Source organism: Aedes albopictus, chromosome 2, assembly GCF_035046485.1.
Source record: "Aedes albopictus strain Foshan chromosome 2, AalbF5, whole genome shotgun sequence".
Taxonomy (NCBI): Eukaryota; Metazoa; Arthropoda; class Insecta; order Diptera; family Culicidae; genus Aedes; species Aedes albopictus.
Genome location: NC_085137.1, coordinates 50420084 through 50442373, shown reverse-complemented (window position 1 = coordinate 50442373; position 22290 = coordinate 50420084). Strand labels below are relative to the sequence as shown.

At 39.4% G+C, this 22290-nt stretch overlaps 2 protein-coding genes across 2 annotated transcripts; one reads left to right on the top strand and one right to left on the bottom strand.

Annotated features, from left to right (window-relative positions):
• Window positions 1–13315: 13315 nt before the first annotated feature.
• Window positions 13316–14541, bottom strand: LOC109421532 (mediator of RNA polymerase II transcription subunit 30). The gene is made up of 2 exons (XM_019696050.3): window positions 14281–14541; window positions 13316–14205 (listed from the first exon to the last, which is right to left on the bottom strand). The coding sequence occupies exons 1-2, from the start codon at window positions 14402–14404 to the stop codon at window positions 13400–13402; spliced, it is 930 nt and encodes a 309-aa protein (XP_019551595.2). The 5' UTR covers window positions 14405–14541; the 3' UTR covers window positions 13316–13399.
• Window positions 14542–18766: 4225 nt separating this feature from the next.
• Window positions 18767–21601, top strand: LOC109421531 (protein asteroid). Its single transcript, XM_019696049.3, has 3 exons — window positions 18767–18907; window positions 18967–20165; window positions 20249–21601. The coding sequence occupies exons 2-3, from the start codon at window positions 18972–18974 to the stop codon at window positions 21539–21541; spliced, it is 2487 nt and encodes an 828-aa protein (XP_019551594.3). The 5' UTR covers window positions 18767–18907; window positions 18967–18971; the 3' UTR covers window positions 21542–21601.
• Window positions 21602–22290: the final 689 nt, after the last annotated feature.

The following is a 22290-nucleotide window of genomic DNA, read 5'->3' as shown; positions in this document are numbered from 1 at the left end:
AGAAATTCCTCTAGGATTCCCTTCGAGATTTTTTTTGAGGAGTTCCTCCACGAATTCCTCGAGGAATTTCTCCAAGAATTTTACACGTAAAATTCTAATATTTTTTTTCCAAAAAATCCTCCAGGAAATTCTCCAGTAATTTTTCCATAAATTCCTCCAAGAAAATCTTCCAAAAATTGTTCCAAAAAATTCTCCTAGAATTCCTCCAGGAATTCATACAAGAATTTCTTAAGAGATTACTTCACAAATACCTCCGAAAATTCCTCCAAGAATTCTTTCAGGGATTTCTCCAGGGAATCCTCCAGAGATTTCATCTAAATTTCCCAAAGATTTCTCCAGCAATTTATTCAGGGATTTCTCCATGAATTCCTTCAGTAATTTTTCTAGGGATTCCTCCAAGACTTTTTCCGGGAATCGCTCCCAGAATTTCTCTAAGAGTACCCCAAACAATTCCTCTAGGTATTTCTCCACGAATACCTAAAGGCATTTCTCCATGAATTTCAAAAAATGCTCCAGGAATTCCTTAAGAAATTCCATCAAGAATTCCTTCTAGAATTCTTCCAGGAGTTCCTCCAAGAATTCTTTAATAAATATCTATTCCACTAGGGACTCCCCTAGGATTCTTCCAGGAATTCCTTCAAAAATTTTTATTGGAACTCCCCTAAGAATCTGACCAGAGATTCCTCCAGAAGCGAGGACTTTCTCAAAGAATTTCTCAAATAATTCCTCTAGGAATTTGTCCAAAAATTTCACCAGGAATACCTCCAAGAAATTCCCAAGATATTCTTCCAGAGATTACTCCACAAATTCATGCAATAATACATACATGTGCACGAATCCCTCCCAGATTTTTTTTTTAAATTCCTAGGAAAATTCATCTAGGAATAAATTCCGCCCAGAACTTCTCTACGGATACCTCTTGTTGCTAGAGATAATGCTTCACATTACCATCAAGTGTGTTTGTTGGCTAGCTAAATGTATAAAATAAATTAAATCTCATAATAACTTCCAGTCTCTGATCTTGACATATTTTTGTTTGTGGACGACGTGTTCCTAATTATGGACACCATAAGAAGCCGTGGTCTTAATTCTGAACACATAGTGTTACTTACTATGTACAAACACATTCTCTACGTTCGCAGTTCAGTCAAAAATTATATGTTTTGTAACGATTGGATAATAGAGGGGCTTAATAAAATTAACACCTCAACTCTCGATTCAATATATGCTTCATAAAAGGAAAATCTAATTTGCGTTAGCCGACTGTTCAGAATAAGGAGCTGTCTATAATATGGTGCTCGCACGGTACTCCAAAACTTTCTCCAGGAGTTTTCCAAAGAATTCATCAAGAAATTTCTTCTCCAGAATTTTTCCAAGAATTTTTCCAGATACTCCAATAAATCCTCCAGAATTCTTCCAGGAAATCTTCCCAAAATTTCTCTAGCACTAACTCCAAGAAATCCATTATTCTCTTGGAATACCTCCAAGAATTTCCCCAAGAATACCTCCAGGAATTTCTACAAAATGCTCCGCAAATTTCTCAAGAGTTTACTCAAGACGAATTTCGCGCCAACCCTTCTATGGGGCTGGCAGCACCCTCTCAGAATCGAACGAAACTTTGTGGGAATAAACAATAGGTCTTTCTAAGCAACTTTGCATATTTTGTTTTTCGAAATTTTTCAAGAGTAACATTTGAAGAGGGCCTAATTTTCTCATAGATTTTTTTCAAATCGATCACACTTAGTTAAAATTACCGAAGTCGGTAATTCGTTTACCGAAATCTCAACAGCTGAGCGATCGGTAATCTGTTCGGTAAACGAATCGATTACCGAACGGTCTGTAATTTGGAGCGGCGAGCTTAACTGTCAAATTAGCTGACGCATCGGTAACGCTTTACCGACCAACGGTAATCCGGAACGAGGAGGTTTTCATGGGTGTTTAGTGTTTTTTTTTTAGACTATCATTTTGTCAAACTTTTATAAGCAGGCTATAATGAGCCAACAAATTTATAACAAGCTATAACACTTTGTACACTACTGATTTTCCAGATCCCACAGAGTTCGTTGCTTACTCCTCGAATGCAAGATGCCACCATCCAGTGGAAATATCTGTTATCGGTTGTGTTTAACGAACGTCCGCTTCTGGACACCGCATATTCTGGCGGCCGGCAGAAATTTGAGGAGTTTCCATGCTGAATCCAAGACAAAATCGAAGTACGAGAAGATAGCAATCTGAAACTAAATCGCGTTATAATTCAATAACAAATGTGTAATAAGGCGAAATTTCTAGCGTTTCTTACCTCTATTTATCTTCAAATTATCCCAGATTCCTGAAAAACTTCTTATTAAAATGCGAGATGAAGCACGGGGTACGCAGTCCTCAGAGGCTAAGGTAAACAAATATGGCGGGTGCGCAAATAATTTTCAGAATTACCGAAGTCGGTGATCTATAGAGTCGGTTACCGAAACTTCAGCTTAATATTTCACCGTCATCGGTGATCTGAAGAAATTACAGACCTTTCGGTAAAAAAGTTGACAGTCCAAGCTGAATTCACCGAAGTTCAGCAAAATTGACTGTCAACAATGGCTCATTTACCGAAACATCTGTAAAACTTAGGATTACCGATCAGTTCCGGTAATTTATTTTACCGAACTACGAGAGTCTGTTTAACTGTGTACAAATACTTTTTCGGTTTCAGGATAGTATTTGGAGTTCTTGCAAATGATTTCAAGCGAAAAAGCTGTATTTTATTTTTATTTATTACCTTTAGTTTACTGCTCTCACTTGCCCCAGTGCATTTCGCTATCTGGGGTAAGTGGGACCTATGAGAATCAACAAACACAATTTTATGGGTTCATCTCGCCTAGTCCAGCCTGAGATGAAATTAGCACGACAGTCAATAAAAATTGACGTCTTAAGTTTCGAAATCTTTTGTCTCTTCACTTTACGGCGCTTTTTGTATAAAAAAATCAATTTATTTTGCATGAGCTGCTAGAGTTGATTCAAGTTTTTTCCCCAGCGATTTTTCATGTGTTACGTAATTTATGCATGATACCTCAAACCTTTTCTTATTTTTATCACTAAACATAGTCATTCATATAAGGGATTTACGATTTATGTTACCTTATCTGTTGCAACTTATATCAAGCCCTTTGAACAAAAACTCTGAATAGGTCCCACTTGCCCCGTGAAATGCAGTAAATGAAGATCTGCTACACTTTTCATTATATGCACAATATATGAAATGTAAAAATTTTGAAACAGTTTTAATGCACGTTAATAAGTACAAATATACCAACAACGTCTTTTGGGTTCATTGGAATTATTAAAAAAAATGTGTTCTGAAATTTTTGGCATGACAAAACCAAATTAGCATTTTATTAGGCCCCACTTGCCCCGGGGTACCTTATTGGAAAAACGACAATAATGTTTCACCTCACCTAGAGTATAAATTTCTAACAGGCTTCGGATCACTTTGCGGTCTTCGATAAAGTTGTTTGGCATATCGTCACCTACAAGAATAGCTAAGGTTTTTAATTATTTTTTTTTATTAATTGAACACTTGCAGCGCCACCTAGCGGCAAAAATCAAAAGCTTAAGATTTCTGCATACATTTGGCCAAGTTTTCCCATACAAACTTCATGCTCGTTGAGCGCCCCATTAGGGGCCATGCACAAATTACGTCACGCTTTAGGAGGGGAGGGGGTTTTGCAGAACGTGACGACCCATACAAACAATCGTGAGGTCCCATACACAAAGCGTGACATAGAGGAGAGGGGGGTTGAAGAAGGTTGAATTTTGCGTGACATAATTTGTGTATCACACCTTAGACTAAATCGATTTCGCTCAAATGCTTCTGGGAATCCAAAACAACTGATGCAGGAGGTAAGGCTTGGCATTTTTTGAATTTTATGTTTTTCATATAAGTGTGGGTCACTCCAATACGCCCTTTTCAAATGTTAGTCTAGATAAATATTAGATTATGCAAAGTTGCTTCTTCAACAAGTTTTTGAACTTCCATAAAGTTTCATTGGTTGATGAGAGGCTGCTGAACCTATATATGGCCATGTTGGCACGAAACACGATGAAAAATATTCACTCAATGTGAATGAAAAAAGTTTTTGTTAGAAAAACTTTTTCCCTTAAATATGTCACAGCAACATTGTTTGGAGAAAATGTAGGTAATTGATATACCTTTCTCCAGAAAAAAAAATCGTCGATTTAAAAACATAGGGGTTTTTGTAATATCGATTTAAATTTTTAAAACCTTTATTTTTCAGTGTAGGAATTAATTTTGTATTTTTTGGATATTTTTCTAAAAAACTTAATGGAATTTCACGATAGTCCGCCATACAACACTTTTTTGTAGGTCTTGTCATTTTTGAGTTACATCGATTTGAAAAAAATCTATGAAAAAAAATTAGGCCCTCTTCAAATGTTACTCTTGAAAAATTTCGAAAAACAAAATATGCAAAGTTGCTTAGAAAGACCTATTGTTTTTTTTTTTTTTATCTGTATTAACGAGATTTTTAGCCCTGGGTTAGTTCATCTCGGGACCCACACTTTACTTCCCTTCCGAAGGAAGAACTCACATTTTGTGAGTTTGTCGGGAGTGGGATTCGATCCCAGGTCCTCGGCGTGATAGTCACGTGTTCTAACCACCCAACCAGGTCCGCTCCGCCACCTATTGTTTATGCCCACAAAGTTTCGTTCGATTCTGAGAGGGTGCTGCCAACCGTTGGTCGAGTTGGCGCGAAATTCGTCCAGGAATTACTTTACTCCAAAAATTTCTCCAGGAGTTTTCCAAAGAATTCCTCAAGAATTTTCTTCTCCAGAGTTTTTTCCAAGAATTCCTCCAGATACTTCAATAAATCCGCCAGAAATAACTCCTGAAATGAATGCACGAATTTATCCAGAAATTCCTCCTAGAGTTTCTCCAGGAATTCATCCAGGAGTTTCTCAAGAATTCTTCTCAGAATTTCTCTAGGACTACCTCCAAAAAATTTCCTCAAGAATTCCTCCATGAATTTCTCCAGTAAATCTTCCGGAAATTCCTCAAGAAATTACACTCCCAGATCTAGAAATACCTCCAAGAATTTCGCCAGGTGTTTTAGCGGCAATTTATCCCCAGGAGATACTCCAGGAGTTTCTTTAGGAATTTCTCCTGGATCTTCTCTAAGAATTCCTTCAAGAAATCCTCCAGAAATTAGTCCAGATATTCCAGGAATTCCCCCACAGATTCTCCAAGATTTTCTTCAAGAATTCCTCCAAAGATTTCTCCAGCAATTTGATCAGGGTTTCCTCCATGAATTCCCCCAGGAATTTTTCCACGAGTTCCATCATCAATCCCTTGAGGATTTTCTCACAGAACTCAGCCAGAAATTTTCCAAGAATTTCTAAAGGAATGTCTCCGAGAATATTCCCAGGATTTTTTTCCAAAAATTTCTCCAGATTTTCCAAGAGTACCTTCATAAATTCCTCTGAAAATTTCTCCTCGAATACCTTCAGTATTTTCTTAACCCTAGTAGGATGTTGGGGTCAATATGACACAGACAGGCACGCTGAACGTGCACTGCGCCATCGTGGTTCGAAAAACCTAATATCTTAGGAGGGTTAATAAATTGCCTCAAACAATCCTCTGGAAATTTCTCCAGCAATTCCTCCCGCAACTGCTCCAAGAATTCTTTCTGGAATTTCTGGAGAAATTCTAGTCATAAATTTTAGGTGGAATTCCTGAAGTAATACTTGCAGAAAGCGCAAAAAGAATTTCCGCAGTAATTTCTAAAGAAATTTTTGGTGGTTTTTTTAAAGGATTTCTCGGAGGAATTCCTGGAGAAATTGTTGGAAGGATTCCAAGAATTCTTGGAAAAATTCTTGGACAAAGTACTGGAAAACTTCTTGGAATAATTATTGGAGAAATTCTTGAAGAAATTCTTGGAGGAACTCCTGGATGAATTCTTAAATGAATTCCTGAAAAAATATCTGGAGGAATTCCTAGAAATGTTTCAGGAGTAATTTTTGCAAGAATGGGGCACGTTCGGTGTAGTACTAGATTTGTAGTAATGAGCTGAATTTTAGTATGGTGAGAAGGTCAATTCTCCGTTTCTGCAATGAAATGGTGCAAAAAGCGTGGGTATTATGATTATGTTGTATCATATCATTGATTATGATTATGGGTATATTATGATTATGTTGCAAGAAATGGAGAAAACAACAACACTGTTGCCCAAAGTTTTGCTCAAACAGCATCAAATTAGGCAAGGAATCATAATACCCACGCTTTTTGAACCGTTTCATTGCAGAAACGAAGAATTGACTTTCTCACCATACTAAAATTCAGCTCATTACTACAAATCTAGTACTTCACCGATCTGTCCTATTGCTGGAAAAATTTCTGGAAAAAATACTGGAGGAATTTCTTTGAGATTTCTGGGAGGAATTCTCGGAGAAATTGTTGAGAAATTCTTGGTCAAAATCATGGTCAAAATCCTGGAAAAAATCTTGGAAGAATTGCTGGAGTAATTTTTGCAGGAAGAATTTCTTCTGATATGTTCAGCTATACATACCTACATATTCAAGGATGATTCTTTCAAATAAATTCTCACCTCCCCTTTACTGTCGTGACCTTATATTATGGCTGATAATTTAAGAAAAAAATTAAAACAAAATCCACCTACCTTCCCGCCGCCGACTCGACTCAGCATCTTCTCATACTCAGCATCGTGTTGATCTCCCAAATGGTCAGCCGGATCTTGTCGATTATCTCCCGCAGTTGCTTGTTCTTCAGCATCACAATCTCAATAAGCTCGCGATTTTCTTGCAGTGCTTTCTTGTACTCCTCCGTGTCCATGAAGTTTTCCGGTTTCCTGGTTTTTAGACACCCTGAGAATTTACACCAACTTTTTTTTAGAAAGAAAGGACATCCAAACACTGTTGAACAGTAGAAATGGTCTCCCAAAACAATTCCATCATAAACACTACTAACATGTTCCTAAAAAAATCTCTCTTGAATTCCAGAATAAGCTGGTTTGTTATTACTATTGTTATAGAGTTTTGGCACTTCTCAGCTCACTCCTCTAGAAATTTTTCTAAAAATTTCCCCAGGAGATTCTCTAAAATTTTTTTCTCTTGAAAACACTCCAGAAATTCCCCCAGGAATTACTCCAAAAGTGTTTCAAAGAATGCATCGGAAAATTTCTCTAAGATTTGCCTTAAGAATTTTTCAAAGAATTTTTCCAGGAATTTATGCAAGAATTCCTCCAGGGTTTTTTCCAAGAAAGCCTCCAGAAATTAGTCCAGATATTAATGCAAGAGTTCATCAAGGAATAACTCCAAGAATTCCTTCATGGGATTCCTACACAAATTCCTCCATCAATCCTCAAAGAATTTCAAGAGAATTCATCCAGGAATTTCTCCAAAAATGTCTCTAGGATTTGCTCTTAGAATTCCCCTAGTAGTGTCTCCAAGAAATTTTACATAAATTTCTCCATGAATTTCTCCAAAAAAGCTTCCGGAAAATATTAAGGACATTTCTCTAGAAATTCCTCTAGGATTCCCTTCGAGATTTTTTTTGAGGAGTTTCTGCACGAATTCCTCGAGGAATTTCTCCAAGATTTTTACACGTAAAATTCTAATATTTTTTTCCAAAAAATCCTCCAGGAAATTCTCCAGTAATTTCTGTTATTCTGTTATTCTGTTATAATCAACGCACCCCCGGGCCGTGGCCAATCTGCGTTGAATCGCTGGGCGATACGTCTACCAGTAGACTTGTATCTGCCCTATGCTAAACCGATTAGCATAGCAAGTCCTTTCCACTGATGAGTAGGCTCGAATGTCCCGCTCCTCCCTATAACCCATAGGGGGAAATAAGGAGTTTTCAGTTTCAAGTTTTGCATGGATCATGACACCAACTCTTTCTACCATAATGCTTTAAAAATTCTGAAATAATAGAAAACTAACATGATGAAAATAATTGAGATACAAGTTTTTATACAAAATTTAAAGATCAGTTATTTAAAGATGAATTGAAGAAATGTTAAGTACGGTATCTATATTATAAAATGTTCCGCACCGCCACGAATGTCATGAATAAGCAAACACATTAATATTCTATTTGCCTAGTAGTAGAAAGAGTTGCGTGCCTGTTTATAAAAGTTTTTACTTATCTTGATTGCTCCGGACAATTTCCGTTTGTGTTGGGGAACTTCGTGAGTGTACCAGGATAAGTTTTCTACAAAACTATGGCGTTTTCTGGAATTAAAAAATAAAAGGAAATACTGGGCCGCACAGCTCCGCGGCCCACTTATATTAGTATAAATATATATATATAGGACGAAGTAGTCAGTTTTGTCGATTTCGTCAAGTATGCGTCTTAAGTCTTAAGTCTTTAGTCTTGATCACCCGTTGGCTTCGAATCTATAAGCAAGCACTATTAAATGCTGCACTTTCACACTATTGGTTTCGGTTTCTTAGTTATTTTAAATTGATATGGCAAGAAAACATTATTAAGCATTAGACATTCAAAACATATTAGGGTTTACTCATAAAACAACTATCACATATGAAAATACTGATATTGAAAATTAAAATTAATATTAATCACAAGTAAATACAATGTCAACACTGTGAATGAGCAATTTGAATACACGAGATACAGTGACCCCACACCGATGAATCACCTTAATTTTTGTACACTATTTATGAATCACCATGTTGATCAAATGGAGTGATCCATAAACTGTGGTAATTTTTGCCGATTCATAAATTGTGGGGTCACTGAACTACTATTTGTTGCATATTGATTGTTAAAATTAACCGAATAGTGGAAAGCCCAGACAACAATTCCAAGTCTGCTGACTCCAGAAAGATCCCAAGATTCGTCACAAAGCACAAATGTTTTCATTATGATTCACAACGACTCTCGCAACCCTTCCCGACTCAACCGACTGGAACTGTTTTCTGAGTATAGAAACTACTAAGCCCTAGCAGGTTTCTCCTGTTTATCGAGCATTTCTGATAAATCAGCTATACTCCATCTGTAGCAGCCGATTCGCAATGAACCGTTGGAGGCGCATTAAAGTGTTAAAGGTGATATTTTCATTACAAGAATTATAATTAACTTCCTTCACTTTAATACCGTCAAACCCTGTGATCTTGGCTAGTGTTATTATATTTTACCAATAATTTCACCCTAATCTTGACCCTAACATAGTTATGCGCTTAGTGTAAGTGGACGCCGCTTATGATTTTGGTTGGACAATGACCAAAATAGTGTTGTTTCGACAATAGTCACATACTATGCCCATACGACATTGACGATTCTATTGTCTATGGCTCACCTATTTCGTGCCACCCAGCAGGGACTTGGTCTGGTACCCAATTCAGTATATCCGCTCCTCGTAATGTACCGAACCTCTTTTGATTTGTGATATATTACGCGGAACATTATTCTCTTCATTCAGATAGCGGCTATGTAACCCATTGGATTAAAAGCCTCCATCAAACATGAAGCGATTAATTGGAGACTGAAGACTCTATACCAAATTTGGCTCAGAGACAGGTAATCAGTGAGGTCAGTTTTTCTCGTTTGTCAGAGACGATTGATACGTATTAAGACAAACTTTCCACTGCATCTGCCAGCAATAATCGGTTATCGATCAACATTCCGAGTACCCCAATTTACACAAGAATGCCAAGGATCACCGCTCATGCTTTACAATACAGTTGGAAAAACTAGAACAACACCTGGCCACAATGATGCATAAAGCACTAAAGCGGACCGGAAGTGTTGGTGAGCCAGCCCCCACCCTCCAGGAAATTCTCCAGTAATTTTTCCATAAATTCCTCCAAGAAAATCTTCCAGAAATTGTTCCAAAAAATTCTCCTAGAATTCCTCCAGGAATTCATACAAGAATTTCTAAAGAGATTACTTCACAAATACCTCCGAAAATTCCTCCAGGAATTCTTTCAGGGATTTCTCCAGGGAATCCTTCAGAGATTTCTTCTAAATTTCCCAAAGATTTCTCCAGCAATTTATTCAGGGATTTCTCTATGAATTCCTTCAGTAATTTTTCTAGGGATTCCTCCAAGACTTTTCCCGGGAATCGCACCCAGAATTTCTCTAAGAGTACCCCAAACAATTCCTCTAGGTATTTCTCCACGAATACATGAAGGAATTTCTTCATGAATTAAAAAAAATGCTCCAGAAATTCCTTAATAAACAACTTAACAAAATTCCCTCAAGAATTCCTTTTAGAATTCTCCCAGGAGTGCCTCCAAGAATTCTATAATAAACTAGCTGTACCCGGCAAACTTTGTCTTGCCTACTGCGTTTTTTGACGTTTCAAGTCCCTAGCCAAGCACCCAAGTCCCCGTTCAAAATGTATGAAAACCCGATTTTCAAAAACTCTCAAGTTTCCCATGTTTTAGGCCTCATAAACCTTCCTTGGGTGAAAACTAACAGAACAAAACTTAGACGACCCAAATCGGACCACCCGTTCGCAAGTTATGCGCGGTCCCACGTATGCCACTGCATTTTTATATATATAGATAGATATCTATTCCACTAGGGATTTCCCTAGGATTCTTCTAGGAATTCCTTCAGAAATTTTTATTGGAATTCCCCTAAGAAGCTGACCAGAGATTCCTCCAGAAGCGAGGACTTTCTCAAAGAATTTCTCAAATAAGTCCTTCAGGACTTCTTCCAGAACTTCTCTAGGAATACCTCCGAGGATTCCATCAGGCATTTCCCCAAGAATACCTTCAGGAATTTCGCCATGCATTTATTCAAAATCCGGAAATTTCCTAAGAGTTTACTCAAAAAATTCCTCCAGGAATTACTTCAAAAATTCCTCCAGAAGTTTTCCAAAGAATTCCCCAAGAAATTTCTTCTCCAGAATATTTTCAAAGAATTCCTCCAGGAATTACTGGAATAAATCCTCCAGAAATAACTCCTGAAATTTATGCACGAATTCATCCAGGAATTCCACCTAAAAATTCTCCAGGAATTCTTCCAGGAGTTTATCAAGATTTTTTCCAGGAACTCTTCCCAGAATTTCTCTAGGATTACCTCCAAGAAATCCATTATTCTCTTGAAATACCTCCGAGAATTCTATCAGGAATTCCCCCAAGAATACCTCCAGGAATTTCTCCGTGCATTTCTACAAAATCCTTCGGAAATTTCTTAAGAGTTTTCTTAAAAAATTTCTCCAGGAATTTCTCCAAAACTTTCTCCAGGAGTTTTCCAAAGAATTCCTGAAGAAATTTCTTCTCCAGAATTTTTCCAAGAATTTCTCCAGATACTCCAATAAATACTTCAGAAATAACTCCCGAAATTTATACACGAATTCATCCAGAAATTCCGCCTAGAATTTCTCCAAGAATTCCTCCAGGTGTTTTTGCCGAAATTCATCCAGGAGTTTTGTCAGGAATTTCTCCTGGATCTTCTCCAAGAATTTCTTCGAGAAATCCTCCAGAAATTCAAGCAAGAATTCATCCAGTGATTCATCTAGTTATTCAATCAGGGCTTCCTCCAGGAATTCCCCCACAGATTCCCCCAGGCATTCTTCCAAGAAGTCCTCTAGGGATTCCTCCAGGGATTCAGGGAAAAATTTCTCCAAGATTTTCTTGAAGAATTCCTCCAAAGATTTCTCCAGCAATTTAATCGGGGTTTCCTCCATGAATTTCTCCAGTGATTTTTCCGAAAAATCCTCCAAGAATTCTTCCACGAGTCCCATCATCAATTACTTGAGGATTTTCTCCAAGAACTCCTACACAATTTTTCCAAGAATTTTCCCAGGATTTTTTTCCAAGAATTTCTCCAGATATTACAGATTTTCCAAGAGTACCTCCATAAATTCATCTTAAAAATTTCTCCCCGAATACCTCCATGATTTTTTTTCATGAATTGCTTCAAACAGTCTCTGGGCCCATATAGCCGAGGCGGTAAACGCACGGGTATTCAGCATGACCATGCTGAGGGTGACGGGTTCGATTCCCGGTCGGTCCAGGATCTTTTCGTAAAGGAAATTTCCTTGACTTCCTTGGGCATAGAGTATCTTCGTGCCTGCCACACGATATACGCATGCAAAATGGTCATTTGTACGAATTTGTACAAAAATTTCTTCATGAAAACCTCCAGGGATTACTCCAGAAATTCATGCAAGCATTTATACAGGAACCCCTTCCAGATTATCTCCAAGAATTTCTCGGAGTTTCTTCAGGAATTTCTTCTGGATCTCCTCCAAGAATTCGTTCGGGAAACCCTCCAGAAATTCATGCAAGAATTCATCAAGTAATTTCTCTAAGAATTCCACCAGCATTTCTCCAGTTCATCTAGCTAGTCAATCAGGAATTGCTCCAGAAATTTCTCAATGGATTCCTCCAGGGATTCTTCCAAGAAGTCCTCTAGGGATTCCTCCAGGAATTCCGTCAGGGATCCAGGTAAAAATTCCTCCAAGATTTCCTTCAAGAATTCCTCCAACAATTTAATCAGGGTTTCCTCCATGAATTTCTCCAATGATTTTTCCAAAGAATTCTCCCACGAGTTCCATCATCAATTACTTGAGAAGTTTCTCTAAGAACTCCTCCATAATATTTCCAAGATTTTATAAAGGAATGTCTCCAAGAATTTTCCCAGGGTTTTTTTTCAAGAATTTCTCCAGATATTCCAGATTTTCCAAGAGTACCTCCATAAATTCCTCTAAGAATTTCTCCTCGAATACCTCCAGGAATTTCTTAATGAATATTCTGGTCAGTCATTGTAGTGTTGCAGAAAGTGCTGGAAGAATTTCTGGAGTTATTTCTAAAGAAATTTGTAGTGGTTTTTCTAAAGGATTCTCGGAGGAATTCCTGGAGAAATTGTTGGAAGGATTCCAAGAAGAATTCTTGCAGAAATTCTTGGACAAAATACTGGAAAACTTCTTAGAAAAATTCCTGGAGAAATTCTTAGGGACATTTTTGGAGAAATTCCTGAAGAAATTCTTGGAGGAACTCCTGGATGAATTCTCAAAGGAATCCCTGGAAAAATACTTGGAAGAATTCCTGGAGAAGTTTCAGGAGTAATTTTTGCAAGAATTGCTAGAAGAATAACTGGAGGAATTTCTTAAAGATTTTTGGGAGGAATTTTCGGAGAAATTGTTGAGAAATTCTTAGAGAAATTCTTGGTCAATATCCTGGAAAAATTCTTGGAGGAATTCCTGGAAAAGTTTCTGAAGTAATTTTAGGAGGAATTGCAGGAATAATTTCTGTGAAAAAAATCAGTAGCAATTTCTAACATATTCAAGGATGATTCTTTCAAATAAATTCTCACTTCCCATTACTGTCGTGACCTTATATTACGGCTGATAATTTAAGAAAAAAATAAAACAAAATCCACCTACCCTCCCGCCGCCGACTCGACTCAGCATCTTCTCATGCTCAGCATCGTGTTGATCTCCCAAATGGTCAGCCGGATCTTGTCGATTATCTCCCGCAGTTGCTTATTCTTCAGCATTACAATCTCAATAAGCTCGCGATTTTCTTGCAGTGCTTTCTTGTACTCCTCCGTGTGCACCGGTTCCGCCCGCTCCGGTTCCCCCTTAAGCGGGATCAGACTTTCCACGTGCGTATATTCCATGCCCTGCTGGCAATTGTCGTTACACTTGTCGTACAACAGCCGCAACCGTTTAAACAGCAATCGGATGGTGCGAAATTGTTCCTGCACCTTGGCTTTCTTGTCGTTGCTGGACGACAGTCCCGCATTGGTGCCATTCGGTGGCTGAATGCCACGGAGCAATCCGAAAACCTCCTGAAAACGGCTTACAATATCCTGCACCGTTTCCTGGCCAATCCGGCACAGTGTCAGTAGATTGAATTCTTTCTGCTGAACGTTGGAGGCGCCCTGTGTGTTAGCCACTGGTCCGGCATTGGGCTGCCCTGGTGGCGCTCCGCCACCCGTAGCGGTCTGTGCTCCGCTACTAACTGCCTGCCCTCCAGCCATTCCCAGCTGAGGCGACTGTTGAGGATTCTGTTGTTGTTGTTGCTGCTGCTGTTGCGCTTGACCCGGACCAGGCTGTTGCTGTTGGCCTTGGCCGGTTGCTTGATTTGGATTTGGTTGCTGCTGCTGCTGTTGCTGGATGTTCTGACCCATGCCCATATCGGGACCACCTTGCACTCCACCGGATTGCATTTGCTGCTGGTTGGACATCACATTGCTCTGATTAAACCCTGTAAAATACAAAAAAAAAAGGATTAATTCCATCAAAATGAAAGCGGGTCCAGTAAACAGCATAAACAACGAACCCATCATTCCCATTTGGTTCGGAACACCGCCCATCTGGTTCATCTGCTGCTGCATCATCGGACTGCTGAAATTACCGCGATGTCCGCTGGGGCTTTGGTAGCCGCTTGGATACTGACCGGACATAACTTTTCGGGCAGAATTACGGCGGAACTAACACGGATAAAACGATTTTCGTCGGATTTGTCCCACAGGTAAACAACGCGATCGAAACCGAACCGGGACTTTCAAGGCTACTGATGACCTGAAGACAGTGATGATGATGCTCGCAAGCGGAAAGTCCATACCAGGGTGGTAGTCAGGGGCAAGGAAATTCCGTACCCGCACGGTAAGAAATTCGAGCAGATATTTTTATTTTGGCTTGATTCGAGCTCCTCGATTTTCTCAAAGAAAGAGGCAAGGAAAGAGCAGCCACTTGTCATCCGAATACTACCCCACAGTAAAAAAGCGAGCCAACATCTCTGACCCCCATTGTGCGTTGAACCCCATTTCGACAGCAAAAGTTTGTAAACAGTACACTTTTCTGGACCAACACTTGAAAAGCGCGTAATATTTTCCACAACAAAAAAGAAAATTTTCAAAAATACTAGGAGAATCATGAAAAAAATTAATTCTCTTAGCTGAAACATGTTACAATAATTAAAAACGTGTTCAAATTAGGCCGCAATTGGGGATGTAAAGAACTTTTTTGTTAAAGAAAAAATATCATTCGTAAACTACGCCTAAATCAAATGTTTGACCTGAAACAGATGATGACTTCAAAAACATGGCCGCATCGCAGCCGGTTGGGAAAGAGGCTCACCGAAAATGTCAAAATTGGCTTTTTATTGCGGAGATTCCACCTGTTTAGACTCCTGCGCGAAAATTAGTTGCGTGTATTTTTCTTGCGTGGGCCCACAGATATAAAAACAGACCACGTCCTGGTGAATTATTTGAAACGTTTCATGGAATGCCTTTGTACTGAAGATGGTGTGGGACGTCTATTTTTCTAATAATGCAGAATTGGGTTTTTAAATTTTGAAAAATGTCTTGTTTTTTCAACTTCATACGAAAGAGCATCTTTTTCTGAGCCACTATGATTTTTTTCAGATTTTTAGAACTTTATTTTGGTGCCTAAAATTAATTTCAAAGAGATTTTTTGAAATCACCTTTTGACAGCTGGGCAACTGTTTGACAGTTTCGTCCAGTACAAAATGCGACGAGGGGTGATTCGACAAATCGCTCCCATACAAACTTCAAATTGATTTTTAAATAGGTTCCCGGGCACCAAAATTCATGAAAATTTGGATTTCGGCTCAGTTTGACATGCAGATTTCGAATATGGAATTATCTCAACACCGCTAAAGAAGCCAATAGGACGCCATCAGTGAAGTAGTAGATTGAAAGAAGTGAGTTGGATTTTTGCTCGGATTTGTGTTGTTTATGTTCACTCAGCCAAATAAAATAACCTTAAGATTTCCATAAGGCCCAACTTATGAAACGGCCTTTAAATAATTCATAATGATTCGGATGAATTTCATAAGGTCACTCTATATGACGTAAAATCGTCTCACAGCTTAGCTTTTATTCATGTTTAGCAACATGGTATTCTCAAGCGTCGGTAGCCGTGTGGATAAAACACGGGCTCGGTGATCCCGACGTTCATGGATCGAATCCAGTCTGCATCATTTTAAGATTTTTTTGTTCTTTTCATAAGTCTATCTTATGAAATTTGTCATAGCAAGCACGATCAATTTTCATAAGGTATTCTTATGTCATCCATAAGAATTGGCTTCTTTAGCCTTGTTGAGATAACTTCATATTCTGAATCTGCATGCCAAACTGAGCCGAAATCCAAATTTTCATGAATTTTGGTGCCCGGGAACCTATTTTAAAATTGATTTGAAGTTTGTATGGGAGCGATTTGATGAATCACCCCTCGTCGGATTTTGTACTGGGAGGAGCTGTCAAGCAGTTGCCCAGCTGTCAGAAGGTGATTTGAAAAAATCTCTTTGAAATTGATTTTTGGTATCAAAATAAAGTTCTAAAAATCTGAAAAAAATCATACTGGCTCAGAAAAAGGTGTTCTTTCGTTTAAAAATAAAAAATCATTGAATTTTTCTAAATTTAAAAATCCAATTAGTTATAGCAAATTTTCCAAGAAATTTTCATAAGGTATTTCGATGAATTTCGCTAGTTTTTTTTTCGCTGAGTGTTGCAAGAAATGAAGAAAACAGCAACAACGTTGCCCGAAGTTTTGCTCAAACAGCATCAAATTAGGCAAGGAATCAAAATACCCGCACGCTTGTTGTGTCATTTCATTGCAGAAACAGAGAATACTTTCTCCACAGACAAACAGACGTAACACTGCGAACGTGTTTCGATTCAAATTATAGTCCCGGAAACCTGTTCGCCCAATACTAAAAGGACTGAGTTTGGCCGACCATCAACTAGATGGCGGTAGTGGGCAAACGTCAAACTCGAACAAAAACGATGCGAGCGCCATGGGTGGGCAGTTGGCTAACTATCAAATTTTTAAAAAGACCGGTAAATCGATGTACGATGGGAAATGTGAGAGTGTTACGCCCGAATAAAACGATATCATACGGCTGGGATACACTCAATCATTTTCTGATTATTCGTGGAATCATAAAATGGATCATAAACTGATGATTATGTGAAAGATATTAATGATAACAGGAATCATATCCGGAGTTTGAATGATAGACCGAATGGGTTGTTAAGTATCGTTACCATTCAAAATCGACTATTTTCTCGAACAAAAATTTCATCAAATTATACACGTTATAATCACTTTATCATTGATTTTATGATACACTAAATAATAAAAACAAAAACTGAAATATTTCACAGTTCTGCCTTACCGACTTAAAAAATGATACACCCCTGCAGATCCTTCTACTGTCAAAGTTCGTGATGTCATCTGTGTGTTTATTTCTGTGCCTCCTGGAAGGAAGTTTTTTTTTGTTCGCGGTTGGGAATCGAACTACTGCTGCTGCTGCTGGGCGGCTCCGTTTATTCTTGCGATGCGTTTTCTCGTTTGACCACATCGGCAATGTGCTCGCGGGTGGTTCGAAATCAGTTTTGTGAAAGCTGAAAATCGAACTATGCAGAAACGACCTGTCCTAGCTCTCAATACTCGGTTCAATGTGTGTCATCGTGTATCACATTGGCCAGACAGTAGCCAATGCAGCGGCAACATCGGAGGAAAAATGCTGCAGTGCGATACATTGCAATGCATTTCCGTGTCAATATGTACGATCTTTCGCATGCGCTCAGGATTTAGGATTCTACAACTTCTCTGTATCCTTCTAACCCAACTTTTTAACCTCTTACTCCCAAGCTTTCTCCTTAAATGCACACAGAAATCGAAAAATGTAGGAAAATCGAATTATTTAAAATTGTATACCTACACTGCAAAAACTACAAATATTTATTTTATGTTTCGTACACATGTATTTTTGCAATTTGTCTGGACAAATGATGTTTATGTGTGACACACATAACGAATTGTTTATTGGTATATATCGTTTTCATGTGTGACTACACATAAAAACAATACAGAATGGCAAATAAAAGCAATAGATTTGATCAAATGGTTTTTATATGGTATGTAGAATAAAAGTTTTATTAGTTTTATTATAAAATATTCATAAAGCAGTTAAAATCGTTGAAATGGTTTCCGAATGAAGCCAATAGCTATTTGAGAAAGGGTCAAATATTTATTTCACTGAAAAGATGTTCGGTTGTTTACCATTAGTGAGTGACCAATCGGTTAACTTTGCAGCTCCGAATAATCCAAATTGCGCTCTTCTTGACCTGAGTATTCAAAAACAAAATCAATGTAAAGCGATTACAGATGACCATTCCATGCTCCAGAGATGGTTTTGTTGAAATATCTCCACTGGGAACTGCAAGTCCTGCAGCACAATTTTTCGTGAACACGTTTCAGTCGCCATGTTTTCACTTTGCGCGTCTCCGACGGCTGACACAGCCACTAAGCATTGGTATTATGTGTGCATTCACATATTTTTTTGCTATGGGTGTTAACACATACCAAATATTTGTGGAACTAATCTAAAGCATAAACAGCAAATATCTTGTTTATAGTTTACGTAATAAAATTTATGTGTGAAGAGATCAGTTGGATCAATGTGTATTTTCACATGAAATAAATATTTGTAGTTTTTGCAGTGTATCATTAGGTGTACCATAATCATTTGTGCTATGATGTATCAAAAATATTGAATGATCTCGTTTTTAAAGTTTGCATCATCTGATCATTGAGCAATGATTACTTCTATGATTATCATTCAGTGAATTCAATGCTTATAATATGCACGATACCACGAATTGTAAAAATCTATTCGGGCGTCTGTTTGTCTGTGCTTTCTCCGTACTGTTCAGCCCATTGCTACTGCTCGAAATTAATTCCTTCCGATTTTGACGTCGCCACGTCGCCCAATGCTATTCGCATTTTGAAACCAAAACAAACCAATGATTTCACTGACGGTAATGATTACTGATGGCTGCCAAAAGTTGTTCAAAATATTAGCGAAACGTGCAACATCGTTCAAATTCTTTTGAAACTAAATTTCCAATCCAAAAGTGATTTTGTGGACTAATATGGTGAGATAACTATGAATTTCCATTCTCTAAGATTTTATCGACCCTCGATTCAATTCCAGCAACGATGGGGGTTCGCGGTTTGACGACATACATAGCCTCCAATGCGGAACGCTTCCTGGAGCCGCACGAGCTGCACGACACCGATCTGGTCATCGATGGGGACAACTTGTGCTTCCAACTGTTTGTCCGTTCGGAGGAGCGGATGGGCGCCTTCGGAGGGAACTACGATCACTACTTCCGAGCTGTGGTGGAATTTTTCGAAACGCTCAGAAAGTGTAACGTCCAGCCGTGGGTTCTGCTGGACGGTGGTTACGAGCAGTGCAAGTTGAAGACGGTTCGCAGCCGGATGTTGGGAAGGATTCAGTTCGTAAAAAGTGTAAGACCGGGGTCCAATCGATTGATTATTCCGTTGCTGATGCGGGAAGTGTTCGTGGATGCCATGCACGCGGCCAAAGTTCCCTTCATGAGGTGCTTGTTCGAGGCGGACAACGAGGTGGCCATTCTGGCCCGGAAGCTGGACTGTCCGGTGTTAAGCTATGATAGCGATTTCTATATCCACAACGTAAAGTATATTCCTTATGTTACGTTGAATCATAAGATCTACCGCAAGGTAATTGAGAATGAAGATAATTATAAAATTGAAGTGTTGAATAAGAAAGGCGGGAAGAATCGATCGAAACGGGTCCTGTTGAAGCAGGGCGAAGGGCCCTTGGAGGAGGAAAATGTCCGAAGCTCCTATTGCTATTTGGATTGTTCGTTATATACTATTGAGAGTTTGATCGGAAAGGACGATCGGCTGAAACCGGAAATGCTTCCCTTGTTTGCTGCATTGCTGGGGAACGATTACATCGGACGGAAGATTCTGGCGCGGTTCTACGCCTCGATGAAGGTCGGTAAGATCAGTCGTAAGGTTGCGGTCCACCAGCGACGGGTTGTTGCCATTCTAAAGTGGCTGAAGCATCACTCGTTACAATCGGCCACTCGGACCATCCTAAACCAGGTGCAGGAGAAGCACCGCGATGGACTCTTACGCCAGCTTGAGGGAGCCATGTACGGATACAACTGCGAAGCATGTAGTGCATTTGGGTACTTTGGCTTTGAGGAGAGTCACCCCTCGGAGGCGGTGGATGACGGAGCGGTCAAATTTCGAGAGTATCTGGCCAAAAATGAGGATGAAGAAAGCGCTGCTGATGAGTTGGAAGAATCAGATGACAACGAGGTGGAGGTGGATGTTGGAGAAGAAGTTTCGGAAAACGAGGCAAGTTGCATGCAACTAAAAAAAAAATCAATAGTTTCCCAAAAGAATCAATGGGATTAATGCTTTCATCTTCTTTATTTCAGGCCAAATCAGACGAGGAACTTTCTGAAGAAGAAGAAGAAGAATCTGAGGAACTAGAAAAGGATACCTCATCTACGACAGCTAATACATTCATCTGGGAACCATGGTTGTTGGAAATTTATCAAGCTGCGCTAACACCCCGGTTTGTTGTTGACTTATACCATTCAAATTTATACATCAATTACCCTCAGGTGGAAGACATCAACCAGCCGGATAGCAACGAACTTTGCTACGATCTGTTGAGGTTTATTTTCGTTTTACTCAAAAGTTCCAAGAGAGCCACCACCTTCCGGTACCTGACGAGATGCGAACGAGTAGCTCAGTTCCGCTGGCTGACATTTGAGAAAAGAATCGAAGACGGGGTTATCTTTGAACCCGACGGAAGAAAAGATCTTGTGCTACTGAAAGCGGCATTTACAGATTTCTCCAACTGCAAAGACATATTCAAGGCAATTTCTCTCCTACCAGTCAATATGCAAATGTTCTTCCTTTGCGTGGTATTCTGGGCAACGAAACAAACCTCCGTAACTCCAGTGCACGTGCACGCTTTGATCGTTTGTCTAATTCAACTGCAAATGATAGATAAGCGCTTGCCAAACAAGTCGCGGGATGCCAAAGTTTTCCAACAGAATCAGAAAACCTACTTGGACAACCAGCAAAAAACGTTCCAAAAAACTGAACTACCTCCGCCGGCACAACCGTCCAAAGCGACATTCATAAAGCTATCCACCACGATTAGCAAACCGGAAGCGATCCTAACCTACGACCTTCTACTGCCGCATTTCTCGATCAACGACCGCCTTCTACGCCGGCACGGCGAACTAGACCGTTCCACGGCCCACATCTACGCACAGTTCCAAGCCGTCGTCTTGAACATATTTACCCTGAACGGTCTGCTAAGTCACCCGCTACAGCCAATCCGAATGCACGAGTGCTACAATGGCTTGTTCGTGCACAATGTCTACCAAACCCTTAAATCACGGCAGGACCCCTTGGAGTATCTTAGGGAGACCGTGTTCCGCTACTCCGGCACCATGTTCACCATTCATCGGATGTTGTACGAATGGGTCCTGGCGTTGGTTCCACTGCTGCAAAGGCGCTCTCAGTCGAGGACAAAATCAGTGACAATGGTGCCCCAAAAGGTCAAGGAGTTTGTCCAACGGAAAAAGGAACAGACCAAACAGATGGTTGACAATGATTGTTTGCTGAACGCAAAATCTAGCGATGACGAGGACACTGATAAGGACGTCGAGTATAACGATCTGAACAACCAGTTCAGTCAACTAATGCTTTGATGGGTTACTGAAGGGTGTTCCGGTTCAAATAAAGTAAACATAACATGTTAAATACATGGATTCAGTTGTAGATTGAATGCTTCGCTAGACAAAATGTCTAGCGAACAAATAAGGCAAATTCACCTTGAACCTGAGATGACCATCGGAATGTGCCCCTGGGATAATTGTTCCGAGCACACATGACTGGATTTACAAGTGTGAACGGCCCGTAACCCGTCAGAAAATAGTGTTTGCTAAGATTTAACAGTAGTAAAATGGAACATAACAACATAACTTTTACAAACGACGACAACGGTCGATGAGGTTAGTACCGTCGTTAGCTTTTTGCTTGACCAGACATCAAAATGCAGACTGTCTTCTATTGAAGCCCGAATTGGGAAACCCCCTTAGGATTTGAAACCTGAAACACCTAAACTAAACTCAAGCTATGTAAGCAAATACAGGATTGACTGATGGACCAAAAACAATAATTAAACCTCGTCATCCTGGGATTGGACATCGATATCCATCTGGATAACTGTTGTGTTTTGTGCATTTATAATGTTCCATTTTATTTCTCATACATAAATGGTCAAGACTCTGATTCTTCCGGTCGCTTTATACGGCCATAAATCGTGGACGTTGAGAGAAGTTGATTGGACAGCCTTTGGAGTTTTCGAACGTAAAGTGTTGCGAATAATAAATACTCGGCGGTAAACTGGAGGACGGCATCTGGCGGCATCGCATGAACCACGAATTGGACCAAGTAT

What these genes read in the sequence shown, in the direction of transcription:
- LOC109421532 (XM_019696050.3), bottom strand. Translation starts at nt 14,404, where the DNA reads ATGTCCGGTCAGTATCCAAGCGGCTACCAAAGCCCCAGCGGACATCGC. An exon ending in GAACCAAATGGGAATGATGG is followed by an intron (nt 14,206 to 14,280) that starts GTTCGTTGTTTA and finishes TGTATTTTACAG; the next exon opens with GGTTTAATCAGAGCAATGTG.
- LOC109421531 (XM_019696049.3), top strand. Translation starts at nt 18,972, where the DNA reads ATGGGGGTTCGCGGTTTGACGACATACATAGCCTCCAATGCGGAACGC. An exon ending in AAGAAGTTTCGGAAAACGAG is followed by an intron (nt 20,166 to 20,248) that starts GCAAGTTGCATG and finishes TCTTTATTTCAG; the next exon opens with GCCAAATCAGACGAGGAACT.